The following is a 16,114-nucleotide window of genomic DNA, read 5'->3' as shown; positions in this document are numbered from 1 at the left end:
TGAGCTCCAGGGAAGGGAGGGCATGAGAGCTGAACTTCCTCCGTTGCTCAGTAATTACTAACCCAACCAATCTTCGTTTTAACCATTCACTCTCGTTAGCAGTGGAGGAAAGCTGAAGAGTGCTGGCCAGGACCCATCAGCCTTGAGGTGCCATCAGCCACGAGCTACGCCGGGGGTTCAAGCAACCCCGCTTTCTTCCATCCCTAATGGACCAGGGACTCGTGCCCAGTCCGAGCCGGCAGGCGGCTCTTAAGCTATCTGAACAGAGTAATTTCTGTCTCATATATCCTCACCTACACAAGCGACCAGGCAGCCGAAGCTGGGTGGGCATTCACTTGCCGCCGGCCACCGGCCACGTTGTGGCATGGAGACCTGGAGGCGTCAAGGCACGGCAAGAACCGTTCAGACCTCCTCAGCAAACAGCATCCGTCCCTCTCGGCTGGCCTTGCCGCCGGCTTCGGATGGAAATCCGGCTCTCGGGGCTGGTTTTTGGGGCAGTACGAGGAAAACGGAAGATATTCACGGAAAGTGGAACACCCCCCGCATTTCACCGGGTGGGGTTTTTTTTCCGCTGTTCCGTTCCCCCCTCCCCGCGCCCGCACGCAGCCCGGTTCCCCAGCGCGGCCGCCGCCGCTGGGGCCGCCCGGGGACCCGCCCGGCCCGTCTCGGCGGCGCAGCGGGCGGTGCCGCTGCCCTCGCCCGCCGGCGGCGCCGCGCAGAGGCGGAAGTGGCGGCGCCGAGGCCGGTCGGCGGCGGTGGCAGAAGGTAAAGCCGCCCGGAGCCGCCGGAGGGGCCCGGGGCTGTCGCGGGCGGGCGGCCGGGGAGCGGGCCGGGGGCGCGGGGCCGCCTCCCGCCGGCCGGCCCGGGGGCGCGGGGCCGAGGCTGGTCCCTCCGGGCGGCGGGGGCCGCGGGCCGGCCGGGGCGGGGCAGGGCAGGGTAGGGTCGGGTCGGGCTGGCAGGGCGCTCTCCGGCCCCCACGGTGCTGCCCCGCGGCGGTGCCGGGACCCTCGCGGGGCGGGGTCGGCAGGCCCCGGGCATCCAGGCAGCGAGGAGAACGTGGTGTCACCGCTGGCGGCGCAGCCCGGCGCTGGTGGCTGCCCTAGCTCCTTCTCCTTAAAATAAGGACTGCCCCCTCCCAGTTAGTTTTTTACAGGAAGCAGCAGCAGCCGCCTGGTGCGTGCCACAGGTCGGCGAAAAAGGCAGTGACGGTGGTGACATGCATTACTTACCGCCTGGGGTTGGTTCTTCTGAAGCCCCCCGCAACGGTTTGACCGCCGCTGCTGCGCAAACGCGCAGCGAGGGGTCCCCAGTGCCGAGTGGGGACTGGGATGGGGCAGCGCTCATCGGGCTGGAAAAGTCGCCCGCTGGGACAACACTGCAGAGGCACAACAGCAAAGGGCTCCTTACCTGAGTTTTTGCAAGCCTGGTGTAATGTCCAGGCTCCCCAGCGTGGCTGAGTCGAACCAGGCAGTTGCTGAGGAGGAAGAGCCTGGTTTGTGTGAGGAAGGGGTGCAGGGGCAGAGGGGTCCACGCTGCAGCGATCGGAGCAGGATGAAACATGTACTTCATGTACCTCTGGGCTGGTAGGGAGCTCTCAGGCATTTGCACTGCAAAAGATAAAATGTTCTGTGGGTTAAATCTTTTAAATACTCCACGTCTGTAGTTCTCTAAGATGTTACTCAGATTTCTGTTACCCTCCTTCTGAGAGGCACTAGGACATGGGTGCCCAGATCCCAAACTTCCCAGTGTTTGGAGGCTCAGACCAGACCCAGACTTTGCAGCAGCAGCAGTGCATCCTCCTCTTTCTTCTTTAGAGAATGCTTTTCTAAAAGGCCTGTGTGACATGGGAGCCCACAGCCTGGAAACACTCGCTCCTGCATCCCGCAGGCACTCCTTGAACTCCTGAAGTTTAGTGTGAATTTTATGATTCGCTGGTTATTTCCTGTATTCTCTGAACAAGCGAAAGGCTCCTGTGCTGGGCACAGTTCAAGGTTGTATTAAGAAAACAGGGTGGACCATACATCCCAGTGCCCTGGTTTGATGTGCTGCAAGGGATGGAGATGGTTCCCAGCCCCAGCCACCGCCTGGAAGACAGCCTGTCCTTCCTTCTCGGTCTGGCAGCCCCTGGTGACAAAAGACCTTCACACTCGCAGTCTAAGGGACATCTGAAGAGAGGGATACTGTTGTGGCCAGCAGTTATACTGTCAGGCCAGTGTTTGCAGCCAAGGGAAGGCTGTTGGGGTTGAGCAGGAGGGCAGAAAGCAGGAAGGAAGGGATGCCCGTGGGGAAGCAGCTGATGGTGTGACAGAGGTGCAATCAAGGAGTCAGAGAGAGGGGGTAGGACTTGGGACGGGGGCTGAGCCAAAAGCCCCAAATTACTTGTCGCCATGATGTGATGGAAGGGCTGGCTCTGAGTGCTGCTCTCTGTGGGAGCAGCTTCGGGGGGCTTGCGGTCACCAGCCCGTGGACACGCTCAGGCAGTTTGTGTACACACCTGAAAGGAGAGGTGGCCGTGCCTGGGCTGTCAGGTACGCGCTCACCAGCTGTCACAGCTCAGTCTGCCATTGCCCAGTCTAGCACAGCTTTCCCATTCTGAGTATCTGTAGCCTGGGAGGTGTTTTCGTTCCTCTTTGCCTTGGGAGCAGAGTTGGGTGCAGCTGCGTTAGATGTAAGTGTTGCATTAGCTGGCTGGCGAGGAACAGGCGTGATGAGAATGGAGAGATGGATGTTCTGTCTCCTAGGTGCATTGCTGCAAGAGGTGAACGGTGGGAGAAGAATAATAAATGAGTGAGTTTGTAAAGCAAAGGGATAGCCCTGAGTGTCCTGCTACATGAACCCCTGGGCTCTGTAATGTATCCTTTAGTGAGGACAACCAGGGGACCAGGACCTTGGGCAAAATGCCTCTGCCTGCAGTAGGGCTTCAGTCTGTGCGAACATGCCAGAACCAGGACTGCTGCGTGCTCCCCGGAGCACCCCAGTTGTGCATCTTGGCTGGGCAGTCAGGCACAAGGACTGAAACTCTTTGCTTCAGAGTCTCTTTGAACTATAAAATGAATGGACTCCAGTGGAAAATGAACACAGAGCTCTGTGAGCTGCTGAGTCTTGGGGATACCGTGGCCCACTGTGCTGTGCTGTACAGAACAACTGTAAACTCCTTAAAGGTTACAACATCACCACCTCCTCTAGGAAATAAGGGTAAATCCCCATAATCCTGTCATGCTTGTGGTTGCTGTAAGCACTCACCCGGCATCGGGCCATTTTCCCTGTGGTCTCTCAGCTCACCTGTGTGATTTTGTAGGGTGCTGAAGATGGCAGGCAGCTCTGCTCCTTGGATCGGCAGCGCTTATCTCTTCCTCCAGTCCACGTGCAAGACTATTGTTCTGCCGTCTCTCTATGAAAGCTCTCAGAAGAAACCTAGTGTGTTCAAGGCACTGAAGCTGGCATTAGCAGGTACCCATCCTCTCTGATAGCTTGGCATGCTGTCTCATCTCTTCGTGCAATGCCACGCCTGTCTTTAATCTCACACTCAGGCGTAAAGAAAGCTGGTGCTCACTGTATTTAGGAAAGACAGTAAAGTGGAGCAAGTTCAGCAGATGGTTGGGGGCTGGAGCACTTGTCCTGTGAGGAAAGGCTGAGGGAGTTGAACCTGTTCAGCCTGAGAAGAGAAGGCTTTGGGAGGACCTACCAACAGGCTGCCGATACCTACGGGAGCCACACTTTTCACAGTGGTGCATGGGGAATGAGAGACAACAGGCATATGTTGAAACATGAGAGGTGGACACCAGATCTAAGGACAAACATTTTTCCTATGATTGCCCAGAGCGACTGTGTATTCTTCATCCCTGGGCGTTTTCAAAATGTGGATAAAGCCCTGAGCAACTCGGTCTGACCTCAGAGCTGACCCTGCTTTGCATGGGAGGTTGGGCTGGAGACTTCCTGGGCTTCCTTCCAACTTGAACTATCCTATGAGTTGCCCTACTTTATGAATGTTTGTTTAAACCCATTTATGTAAGACGGGAAAAGATTGCAATTGCTATGAAAGAAGATTTAATTTCTGTCTTTATACTACCACAGAAACACGATTTCTGCTTTGAGAAGCCGATTTTTAAAATGAGTGATAGCCAGTATAAGTTCTTTTCTGATATAAACAGGCACAATTACATTGGCTTCAGTACGTGATCCTATTTACACCGGAAGAGGACTTGAGACGCCAATGGCCATAAAACTATGTTTCTCTATTCACCTTTGCACCAAGCTGACTGCAGAATAATAGTAATTTGAAGAGTTTATCATATTTACCTAGAATGACTCTCACGGTGCTCTTTACCTGTCATACAGCTGAGCCTGTGTTGTTTAACTGGGCTTGTGTAACTATATTGTAATTTCTTCTGGCAATCATCAGTCTAGCAAAGTCGGCTAGTTTATCCAATACAGGCCTGCTCCTCTTGCAGCTCGATCCAAAGATGTGAAGCAGCAGGAAGCCTGACACAGTTGTCCAGTTAGGCTCGATTTATGGCTGCTTTTTTCACTGGAATGTGAATCTGCTCACACATTTAAAGGAAAGCCCACAAAAACGCTAAATCCTACCGTGCTTATTCAGACCTAAAAAGGCCATGAAATCTGAAGCTGTCTGAAGTTTCATGAAGAAATGCATGCAAAGCCCTCTCTTTTGAGGTCGCTTTACAGCTGTCTTGTTCACCATTTGTAAAGGTTTCCACATCTGTACAGCTTTTCCCTCCCCAGCCCTCTTACCCTGTTACAGAAGCTTTTGTCTAACCAGCACTCACAAAAAAAAAAAAAGCATGAAGGAAGTGATAAAAAGACATTTCTCATCAGCAACAGTGAATTAAAATGCCGTTCCTAGGTGCCTGACCCCACGTCTCAGTTACACATCTGGTCCAAACTGACTTTCTGATGCAACCAGGACTCTGTAATCCCCATAAAGCCGCTGTTAGATCACATACTTTTAAATGCCAAGTCACTTGTCCTGGCTAACGTGGAGCACACAAGTCTGCTTTGCCTTGGGATTCTCCTCCAAGTATGTCTAAATAACGCCATGGTTTAGAAATACCTGATGTAGTGCCAGTCTGAGCTGGCACCTCCGTACAGCCCTGTGCGACGACAGGCCAAGAGGTTAATTTGCGTCTGGAAGCAGTACAGTCAGCCTCCCACAGGCCTCTGCTGAAAAAAAGGAGAAAAATACGTACTTTAAACTGTCATCACCAGCATATAAAATCCCTGTGGAGGCAAGGTCGATATGCGCAGCTAATCAAAATTAAATTTTACTGGGAGAAGGAAGAATGAAGGCCTGACCAATTTCTGTGTTTGTTTTGCTCGTGCTCCCCCTGCACTAATGTTAGAGGGTACATCCCTGGCTTCTCCTGGCTTAGATTTTACCGTGAATTAATTGTCTGTGCAAAAGAGCTTAACAAGTCAAGGCGCTATCTCAAGCAGCCCAATTCCTGTGGCTGGATCTATCATTCACCATTTGTGAGATGTGTTGAAGGCTCAGAGCCAGCCTAAAGTTACCTCTAGGCACGGGGTGGAGAGGAAACGCTGGGTTTCTTTCCAGAATCTTCACCATTGCATAAACCTCCAGTCACAAGGACTGAAGTCTGTTGGAGCACTGAGCTGAACTATGCACTTTCATCTATAAAACTTTCCTGTGCTACCGGTTTAGCGTAACCATTTGTGTCCTGGAAATGGAGCCTCAAATGTAAAGCCTCCCCTAATCGACAGTGTTGGGATAATTACCTGGGCTGTAGTACCATACGGCCTCGGTTGGACACCACATTCATGGGGACCGATGGTGGCAGGGCAGCAAAAACTTAATCCCTTCCTCTCGGTTTTACGTACAGGTTTTTCATCCCAGAGGACTTTATCACGGAGAGAAGAGAATTCAAAAGCTACTCCATTGCAGGCTTGGTGGTGGATGGGAGTGGGTCTGGGTTGTCTGTCTCATGCCTGGATAGTGACTCTGCTCACTTCTCCCTGCCAGACTCCACCGGTAGCGTGAATGGTGTGGACATGCTCAAAGTGCACTGCAGCCACCCGCACCTGATAGTCCAGCTCAAGTTCTGCAAGCAGGAGAACTGCCGCCGGTTCCTGCGGAGTTACCGGGAAGGAACGCTCCAGGAGTCCCTCCAGAATCACCTCCAGCTCTCCTTGGCCATGACCACAGTGCCTCTTGAAATGGAGCTGAAGGCTGGCAAAGAGCACCTCGACAACATGCTGAAGGATGAGGATCGCTGCCTGGAGTGCATCTACAGAGAAAAGGTGATTGGGAGAGGGAGGGAGGCCGGGCCGGGCAGCAATGAGAAGCGGTAGCACAGGGCTCGGGAAGGCGGGTGCAACTCTTGCTCTGCTGCAGCATGCTGGGTTGTTGACTTCTCCATCCTTCAGTTCTCAGCTGTAATATGGAGAAACAGCTCTGCCCTTCCCCAGAAGAGCCGTGCACTTTTCTGGAAGGGCAATAGAGTTACGTAAAACAGCCTACAGAGATTCTGCTAAATCACTGGGGTTTCTGTGTGTAGCAATTAGAATGGCTGTTGTCACCACTAAGATGGGGAATTAGAAGGTGCAGTTGAGAGCACAAGCCAGTGTGCCTCGATACACCTGCGAGGCAGGCAGGGAGGACAGCAGTCCTGTGTGCAACCATCACCGCTCAGCACCTTCCTCCCCCCTCTCGCACACCACCTCCTCTGAGAGTAGCAGTGGTAACTGCACCTAGAAACGAGCGTGAGTGCAAACACTCTGCACATTATACCAACAACTTGTGACAGAGCAGGGACACACAGCATCCGCAGGAGCAGGCTGCCCTTCTGAAGGCACAGTCTCTCTCTCAGGAGCGATATCTAACGTCTAGGCTCATCGCACACTTTGGCACTGGCACTCTAATCCTGCTAGCAAGAACAGTGAGATCTTGTCATCTCACCACAAAACCAAGGCACTTGACATGATTACACTCATTGCCTTTCTCCTCGCCCCTTTTTTTTCAGCCTGGAACTAGAAATACCTTAGAGCTTTTGTTCCCTTGAGACGGTCCTGAGAAATAGGTAGTTGGAAAGATTAGGCACAAGAGCATGTTTTGCCAGGTTGCTTTTCTGCAAGCACAGAGAATGAAATGCAAACCTTTCAGCCCTGGGCCAAGCAACATGTGATATCCCATACTCTGTCAGCTTCTGCTTGCTGCTCCCTCTGCTGAACTAGCTGACTGGACAAAAGAGACGGGCTTATTCTCAGTTCCCCAAAACTGACTCAGTCTGACCTCTGCCTAACAGTGCAACAGTCAGAAAGATGACACTGTGGCACAGCCGCCAGTGGCCGAGGGCAGTGCTGGGAACCAGCTGTACGCGAGCTAAACACTAGACTGAGTCAGAGCACTCGCCAGGTTTGACTCTTCCCGTGTGCTTTGCCTTCTTTACTCCTTTTCTCATTACCTGCTTTTTGGATTAGTTTTCTTTTGGTTAGTGAGAAAAACTGGCTAGGAGAGGATCCAGGAACAACAAAACTTAGGTAATGGAGGGGCAGAGAGAGAGAAGGGGAGTAGCAGGATCTTCCTGCTTTGGTGGCCACGAGCTGTTGGATCAGGTCACCTTATTCTGTGGGTCTGACCCTCGTGTGGAGTAAGTCAGAGAAGCCACACTGCCTGTGGTGCCCCCTAATTCTTGCAGAGGGCTGCTGAAAATAAACTAGTAGCAGTTTTGTGCAACTTGTAAGCACTCACTGCTGCATGTGAGAAACCCAGGAGGGGGAGGTTGCCTACTCCGTGTCACATTACAGATTCACATTCACGGATTTACAGCCAGAACTCCATTAGACTACCTCATTGCTCCTCTCCTGACACCATCGTCTTAAGCTGCACCTTCCAGCTAAGCATCTACAGCTTTGGGAGATGGTGAACCTGGCACGAATCACTGATGCTGTTTGCATTTCAGCCTGACCGCCTGCGGGATGAGGAAATCACAGAGCTGGAGGAATGCCTCAAGAGCCTGATTGTTCACCAGAGCATCAACAACAATACGGCTGTAAAAGACTGCGCGTCTCTGAACTCCCCATCTCTACCTTATCCTTCTCAAGGCAGCTCTCTTTCCCCACAAGTCACCTTCATCTTTCAGGGACAACAGTTTGGTGAGTAGCTGGAACTGACCAAGAGAGCCCTTGGTCTTCCTTGCCTCAAAGCCCAAGAGGGAGGATTAATGTGACTACATATTGGGGTCTACCTCAGATAAATCAAAGATTTCCCAGCATCCCATAAGGAAGGAATTACAGTAGTCCTAAGATACTGCCATACTGCTTCAGATCAGGCCTCAACCTGTTTTCTTTCTGGGGTGGCACAGAACCAGATCATAGAATCATAGAATCATTAAGGTTGGAAAAGACAAGACCTCTAAGATCATCGAGTCCAACCGTCAACCCAACACCCCCATGCCCACTACACCATGCCCTAAGCGCCTCATCTACACGTCTTTTAAATACTTCTAGGGATGGTGACTCAACCACTTCCCTGGGCAGCCTGTTCCAAGGCTTGACCGCTCTTTCAGTAGAGAAATTTTTCCTAATGTCCAGTCTAGACCTCCCTTAGTGCAACCTGAGGCCATTTCCTCTCGTCCCATCGCTTGTTAGTTGGGAGAAAAGACACATCACAGACCTGTGTGCATGACCCCCTGCCCATGGCGGGCAGCCCTTTAGCTTCACTGCTCTTGCACTTCTGCTCCAAACTCACAGCGCTGCCCTGGTGTTAAAACAAGCAGAGCAGCTCCGCAGCAGCTTAATAACGTGCTGTGGACACTGAACAGATTCCCTGCTCCACAGAATATTGAGTAAACCTTGGACTGGCCCAAGCTGCACCACATCAGCCATGAAACCCCTGTGTTTTACCTGCCCTCTGTCCCTTTCAGCCAACAGAACACTCACGCCAGACGACCACCAGAAATTTGCCAAGCTTGTGTCCAAGAAATGGAAGCAAGTGGGTCGCTCTTTGCAGAAGAGCTGCCGGGCCCTGCGTGATCCTGTCATTGATAACCTGGCCCTCGAATATGACCGAGAGGGACTATACGAACAAGCCTATCAGCTGCTTCTCAGATTTATCCAGTCGGAGGGGAAGAAGGCCACAATAGCACGGCTGATCGCAGCCCTGGAAGAAAATGGTCTCATCAGCTTGGCTGAGGAGCTCTTGGGCCTCCATTCCAACGAGGACTGCTTCTAGAGCCCGAAGGGTAGTGGCATTGCTAAGGGCTTTCTTGCTTTAGCTAGTATGAGACTGCTGCCAGTGTCTGGGAATGTAAAGTCCTGAAAATCACTGCAGGTTTCCGTGTAGATGGGAATGCCTGGGGGAGAGGTTCTGTGCTCGCAGAAGCCAGCACGGACCTCTGACGTTCCTTACTTCATTCTGTTTCCAGAAGTCAGTGTTACCTTCCCGTGAACTGGTGGGAGAGACTTTCAGCCTGACTTCCTTCAAGACCAAAATGTCACTGGGAAGCAGCCAGACAGTTAGAGAGCCCTAGGGAAGGGTGGGGGAGAAGAGGAAAGCAAGGAAGGCATCTCAGAGGATTTCTCTGGGAAGCAGACAATGCCACTGTTTCTCAGGCTGTGGCCCAGGGCCATCACCTGGAGAGCTGCAATATATTTTTTTATATTGAAGACATTTATGCCCTCAGGTATGACATCAAGCAAAGACAGAGGGGAAATTAAGGAAAAGTCAATTTTGTATTATTTTGCTTCTTCGTTCTTCAAACGAGGAACATCTGTGGCAAGTGCATCTGTCCTGCCCTACCCTGGTATAGCTCCTTCCCACCTGTCACCACCTGAAGGTTTCCCTTTTACCTGGAACAGTCATAGTCTTCCACAGGGCACAAGATTACTGCTGTAGAACAAATTTCAGGCACTGAGCAAGCCATATGGACAAACACAAATTCAGAGAATGATTCCCAACTTCTTCTGGACCGTGGTGGACAATAATATATTGATTACATCACGCTTAGCTCTTTCCCACCAACCCGAGGGAGCCTGCATCTGTGAAAAGCAAAAACACAGGGGTGGAAGGAAAACAGTCTCCTAGCCAGCAAGTTACCTGTGGGGCACAGATTGGAACTGCTGCTCTGAGGTGTGTCACAGCATCAAATACCACCCTGACCCCAGCCCGCAGAGCTGAGCAGTCGCCTCTGAGCAGCTGGCTGCTACTGCCTTCGCTCTCTTCTTAACCACGTGCCCTCGGCCTGCTGAGTTCTCCGGGAAGGACAGCTCACGCCATCGTGCCTCACGGGAGTCGGGATTTGCACAGAGCCTCTCCCGGGCGGTGTCGTCACTGTGTGACAATTGGGCATCAGCTGCTGTGCCTGGATTTACCTGCCCCGATTTTGAGGGTTAAAAATAGCTTAAAGGACAAAGCACCCAAACCCCAGGCCCGACTCGTGCTTTCAGTTCCAGTGGGAGAAGCGACTCTCTCCTGGTATGGTTGGTGAGCAGAGTTTACACCTTTGCCCGTAACAAAGCCACAAGTATCTAGCATGACACGGGTCCCGTGAAGCACAACAGCAGCTTGATTACCTTTGACATATTCCCTACGCTTTCCTGATAGGTTTTTACTTATCCTTTTTCATTAATTCTATCCCTCTTTGCCCTTCCCATCCGTGGCAATAGCCAGTGGGCCTTGGAAGTTATTTCAGATGCAGAGGGTGGCTCTGCCAGCACACGTAAAGCCTCTGTGTGCACGCAAGTATCGGGCCACTGGCAGTCATGGTAGGAGCAGCTTTCAGACAGGCAAGCCCTGGCGGCCTTTTAAACCACAGCTCTTAGTCCTTCCCGGAGTCAGAGCTGTAATTCGGTAAGAGGGGACGCAACGTGGGATTCAGCTGTGGCTCAGGTCCGAGCTCCTGGGGCTGGTGCCGCTCCGTTAGCTTCTGCTAAAACACATGCTGTGAGCACCAGCTAACTGAAGACCCGGATCAGGAGGATTCAGATGGCCAGCTTCTACCCAGTTGGGGTCCACGTGCCTCAGATGTGCTGAGCATCGCGTTCCCCAGCGTGAGCCTGAGGAACGTGGCTTTTTTCTGCAGATTTTGAATCCCCAAGGTTACGTACACAGTATGGAAAGGAAATGGAGGGGGTCAAAGATGGGGAGAATGTTTTCAGGGTGTGAGTGAATCTGTTTCTGTCTTGCCCTTAGCTTCAAAGGAAGCAGGACTTCATGCAGGCACCATCTCTACAAAGCCGTCGCTCCGTGACCTGTTAGTAAGCCATGCTATGTCAGTGCTGTTGCAGTCTCATCTCCCCCATTCCTGCTCCGTGTCCTCCCCTCTCCGTTACAGCAGTAGCAGTGCTTTTCCCAAAATGAAGCAATTATCTCTCTGACAGTTTTGCTTTTGGGACCAGCACAGCGATGCTGATCTTAGTTAGTTTAGGCTGCTGTGGAACCATACCTCAAAGCATTTAGTGTTCCCGCCAGATCCCAACTGGGGAACTCTGGCAGCAGCCCACCTGGAAAATGGTATTTTAAAAAAAAAAAAATCAAAAAAAAAAATCAGAAACTTGAAAATTACTTCAACAGCAAGAGGGTTTGCTCTTGATTTTGCAAAAATGATTTTTTAGAAAACAAGGTCATATGCATAGCCTGCTGTCTCGTTTGTAATGAATATTTCTAAGCGCTCAGACTAGCTATTCATGGGCACAACTTTCATATACAGTTATAAGGCAACCACTGAGTAGTGAGAACTGCTAGCTTTTATAGCATCTGTTAATGCTCAAAATGAAAAAGGCTTATTATTCAGCATCTACTTCAAGTCCAAAAAACTTCTTTGCTGCTATGACCGTATGACAGAGGACTAAGCATGAATGCTTTTTTTCTTAATGCAAACCTTGTGCATTTTATTCCTCTGCCAGCAATTGGCATATGCGTTTCCTCTTACTCACAGATTCCCTCTCAAAAGTGCCATTAAGTGCTGGAGCTCCTGGCAACCTTTCTGGAATATCATCATCTTTAACAGCATTCACAGGTGCCTTCATTGCAGACACTCGAAGGAAAAGGGTTTTCCAGTGATATTCCGTGGTGGAATTGTCTTGAGCACATGGCATGGTTTGGGACCATAGCAGTGGCTGTTTCATACCTTCTTTTCCATGATCGGTCATCATCATCATCAGATGCAATGAAAACTCAATTCTGGTCTCAAGCGGACTCCTTCCTGCTAAAAGAGTAGGGTTTTTTAGTGTTATCTGGCACAAACATAGATAGAGACAATTTTCACAGAAGCCTTAGAATGAGATAGATCAATTGGGTCGTGAGTACACGATGTCATTTGCATTGATTTGGCGTTTGGCTGGGGCTGGACTCTGAATTTACTTCTGTTTTACCCAGAAGATTTTACACCAGTGCGCAAAAACAAGGGAACTCGCATCACGCAGGGAAGGAAGAAGCACTCACAAAGGAAAAAGAAAAACATTAGCAGAAATTTGTTGAAGAAATTAGAGGCATGTCTCTCCCTCGGATAGTAATGCAATGAGTGGAACTGAAGAAAGAGCTGGGCGGTGGGGATACTTGCTGATACACCAGAAGCTCGGTGCTATGTGCCAGGCCAAGGGCTATAATAAGCACCCCCGGTGACTGCCTGGCCGTCACGCTGTTGGAAGAGGAGCGCACTCGTGCTTTCCTCTTTGCCTGTGCAAAGTTAGTTGCACACATACTGCACCTACTCAGATGGCAGACATGCAAGCGACACTGCCTTACTACTATTTATACCGATTAGCTAATGTCTAGTGCGAGAGATAAGCCGTGGGCAGTGCTGCTGCTGGTGAATTTGGCCTTATCCCGTAAAGCTCTTCTCTATGTATTGAGACATGTCTGGGGAAAAAAAAAAATTTTCAGGGGGTGCTGGTGTTTCAGAATCAAACATGCAGCGAACCAGCACACGATATTAAAAGCAAATAAAGATGCTAATCAGTTGCATAAAAAAAATGAAATAGGCAAAGCATAAAACAAACAGCAGAAACCAGGCCAAAATGTGCTGAGAGGAAGGGATCCAAGAGGGCTTTTTTGTGGTACAGATTGGTTTTTTGTAGTTTTAGCAATGTTTCAGATCTGAAGGAGGCACCTTTCAGTCTGCCAGAAAGAATAAAAGATCCATCCAAAGGAGAATTTGAATGATTTGTTTTGGCAGAGCTGAGCTACAGTGTTCAAGTGGATAATAACAAAGAGGAGAGTGAAAGTTAAAATGCTCACCAGATACACTTTGACGTGAGGCGTCTGATAGAAGTAAACCTGAGAGTATATCCTGATATAAAATTGTCACGAAGGAAAAATATCAAACTGTCCTGGAGGGCCGAGTCAGAGAAACGTTAACCCTCTTAAAGGCTTGGTAAAAATACACCATAGATTAATTCATCTGCTGAAGACAACGATGCACTACCACGGCAGATAGGGAAGGTGCTCTCTTCCAGCAGCTTCAGTTCTCACACGCCACAGCTGCTTACAATGGACCGGTCTATCAATCAGGTGAAAACAGTACTTGACTCAAAAATAAGGAAAGGGTTCAGCATTATTGATCGGAAGTGCTTCAAAAATCACGAGCCGGACCTTCAAGAAATCATAAAGTTTTCTTCCAGATTTTCATAGCAAGTCAAACTAAAAACGAATGTCGACACCTCGCAGCAACACTTTCCAGGTTTCCATTTTCAGCTTCAGCCCTACCACTGAAGAGATGGATATCTGGATTATTTTTAATGCAAAATAGGATGCTAATGTCACAGCGCTGCAGGTTGCAGAGCTTTATGAAAAAATGAGAGCCTCCAAGTAAAACAGTTTCCTGGAGTTTCATAGCTGGGAAGTCTCAGAACTGTCTCCGTTTCAAAATTTGGGGGAAGCTGAGGCAGAAAACAGAATATACTTTGCACCACTGTCACGATACGGAAAACATAAGGCCAAAAAAGCGTGTAGGCCTAGAGCTGAGGGAAACTTCTTGTTCAGAGGAGGCATAGGTTCTTGGTTCAGACACTGCTCCAGGCAAAGGTCTTTTCCCAGTGTGAGGAAATGGTGGGGGTTTTCCTTACCTGTTAATTTTGCCATGCATTTCAAAATCCAGTTCAGCATTGAGAGGCCGTCCTGCTTCTGGGTCACCCTGTCGTCTCCCCTCGGCGGTTTCGAAAGGCACCTTAGAGCCACCTCCGAGTCGCACCCCGGCAGCTGCCCGCAGACTCTGAAACCAGAAGTGAGCACAGACAGCAGTGAGCAGCCTGGAATTCACTTAAACTGCCGGTTTAGTTTAACTGAAAATTCTGGTGTAGCTGTGAACCTCTGGAATTGTACGCCTTAAACCGAGGAGATACTAGAATGGGCGTCAAGAGGGTTTCTTCGGTCTAACCCACACATTGGAGCGTGTACGTGAAACTGGTGAGATGCACTGCTTCACACCGGACAAGGGTCCGGCCATTTGTCTTTTGTACAGAGATGGGCTCAAACGGTGAGGCAATTTAAGGCCTAGAGTCAAAAATTACATTTCTTTTCTTCTCTGGATTGAATTTTAAAGCCACTGAAGGGATTTGGCCATACATCTATAACTGAAATCCGTAGATGTGTGTTTAAGTCCCTTAGTCATCAGTGGAAAAATCCCTTGCTGACCTTCTAATTCCAAATTTCCATGATATTCAGCATCAGATCTGGATCAGCCATCTACAGCTATGGACTGCAATGCCGTGTATACTCAGGTCTAGGACATTCAACCTCCAAGGAATTGTCTTTTATAGAAAAAAAGCACTTTGATCTATTTTGTTCTCCATTCTTTTTTATAAATAAATCTATACTTTTGATGAAAAGTGCCTCAGAGACTTTCATTAAACACTTAATGCAGTAGCAAGAAAGGGGTCACTGAAGTTCTGGCCACGTTGGCTATGACCAGCTCCCAGAGGAGCATCCAAGCCCAAGTGTCTGGATGCACAATAGGCCCTGCCCAAAGTCATACGTTTCTACTGACACGCCAAGGCTGGTGCTCCACCTGCAAGTCAACGGCTCTGATTTCAAGTCGAAACCAAGCTAAGCCACCACGTTTGTTCAGTTACCAGTTACTGCTTTGATGAGCCTTTTTTAGCAAACATGGCCAGAAGGGGAGGTTTGTCCCAAACCTGGCACCTGGCAGAGTTCCCCGTGTTTCTTTCAGTGCTATTATATATCTGGGGCTCCTGCGAGGCCGCAGCATCGCTCTAGTCCCGAGTCCCTCGCTATTAGTGAGCTTTCTCGCAAGGCTGCCTGTGCCGTAGGTGGGGAGCCGAGGAGCTTGGACATTAAATCTTCTCCCACGGCTTTGCACAGGAAGCCACTGGCTGACCTGCCCTGAACCCGGGGAAATTCCTTTTGTCATGAACTCGAGCAGAGCAGTATTTCACCCTGAATCACTTAAATCTCAGACAATACTTGAAAATCACAAGATCGGCCCTTCTTTATTTACCACAAAGCTGTATTCCCAACCGCATGGCTCGATGCCTGCGGGAATACGGTGACGGGGAGGAGGGCTCTGCCCTACAGCGGGGGAAAGGACATTTGGCACGTGGCTTTAAGTGAGCCAACACACCAACCCGGGGTCAACAGGGTTGACCTACTGATGAGGGTCAACGAGATCACTGACCCCCACTGTCTTGTAAGACAGAGTGACGTGCCGTGGGACAGACCAAGGGCACCGTTGCTGGCAGTGAGAAGGATGAATCAGCCGTGCATTGGTGCCCAGGGAACAAGGTACAGGTGAGACAACAGCCAAGTAGAAGCACCCATGGAGAAAACTCCTCCACCTCTCAAGCTCCCTGCACAAGTCTCCAAGCCACGGCAGCCACAAAGGCACCGCACAGCGACGAAAGCCTCTGTTTTCACTCTCACCCCATGGGAGCAAGCAAAAAGGGTAGTAGGTCCCAAAACCTGGGTGGGGGAACGCGGTGGGAACACCTGCCGAGCCCCCGATGGTTTCAGGGAGCAGTCCCCCTCGCTCCACAGCCAGCCCCTCTCAGCAAGGGTGGACACACCGGTCTGCTCTTCGCCTCCGTGACCGCCATCTGCCTCCTTACGGAGGAGGGATGAAAAACAGGCTGGGGCTGCTGCTGCAGAGAAGGATAAATGTACCTTGGGTTGGCACAGGGAAGG

General features: G+C 50.4%; 1 protein-coding gene and 1 long non-coding RNA gene across 2 annotated transcripts; one reads left to right on the top strand and one right to left on the bottom strand.

Annotated features, from left to right (window-relative positions):
• Nucleotides 1-715: 715 nt before the first annotated feature.
• Nucleotides 716-14,802, top strand: TRADD (TNFRSF1A associated via death domain). Its single transcript, XM_075161026.1, has 5 exons — nucleotides 716-765; nucleotides 3,299-3,450; nucleotides 5,999-6,276; nucleotides 7,938-8,130; nucleotides 8,901-14,802. The coding sequence occupies exons 2-5, from the start codon at nucleotides 3,309-3,311 to the stop codon at nucleotides 9,206-9,208; spliced, it is 921 nt and encodes a 306-aa protein (XP_075017127.1). The 5' UTR covers nucleotides 716-765; nucleotides 3,299-3,308; the 3' UTR covers nucleotides 9,209-14,802.
• LOC142087159 (uncharacterized) lies at nucleotides 1,494-5,994 on the bottom strand. Its single transcript, XR_012675351.1, has 4 exons — nucleotides 5,857-5,994; nucleotides 3,283-5,181; nucleotides 2,495-2,749; nucleotides 1,494-1,607 (listed from the first exon to the last, which is right to left on the bottom strand). It is a non-coding gene; the product is annotated as an uncharacterized LOC142087159 (long non-coding RNA).
• Nucleotides 14,803-16,114: the final 1,312 nt, after the last annotated feature.

Source organism: Calonectris borealis, chromosome 12 (genome assembly GCF_964195595.1).
Source record: "Calonectris borealis chromosome 12, bCalBor7.hap1.2, whole genome shotgun sequence".
NCBI lineage: Eukaryota > Metazoa > Chordata > Aves > Procellariiformes > Procellariidae > Calonectris > Calonectris borealis.
The sequence above is the reverse complement of the archived record's forward strand: the minus strand, read 5'-3'. Positions and strand labels throughout refer to the sequence as shown.

Coding starts and splice junctions, on each gene's coding strand:
- TRADD (XM_075161026.1), top strand. CDS start 3,309: ATGGCAGGCAGCTCTGCTCCTTGGATCGGCAGCGCTTATCTCTTCCTC. Junction 3,451..5,998: donor ACTGAAGCTGGCATTAGCAG/GTACCCATCCTC, acceptor TCTCCCTGCCAG/ACTCCACCGGTAGCGTGAAT. Junction 6,277..7,937: donor AGTGCATCTACAGAGAAAAG/GTGATTGGGAGA, acceptor TTTGCATTTCAG/CCTGACCGCCTGCGGGATGA.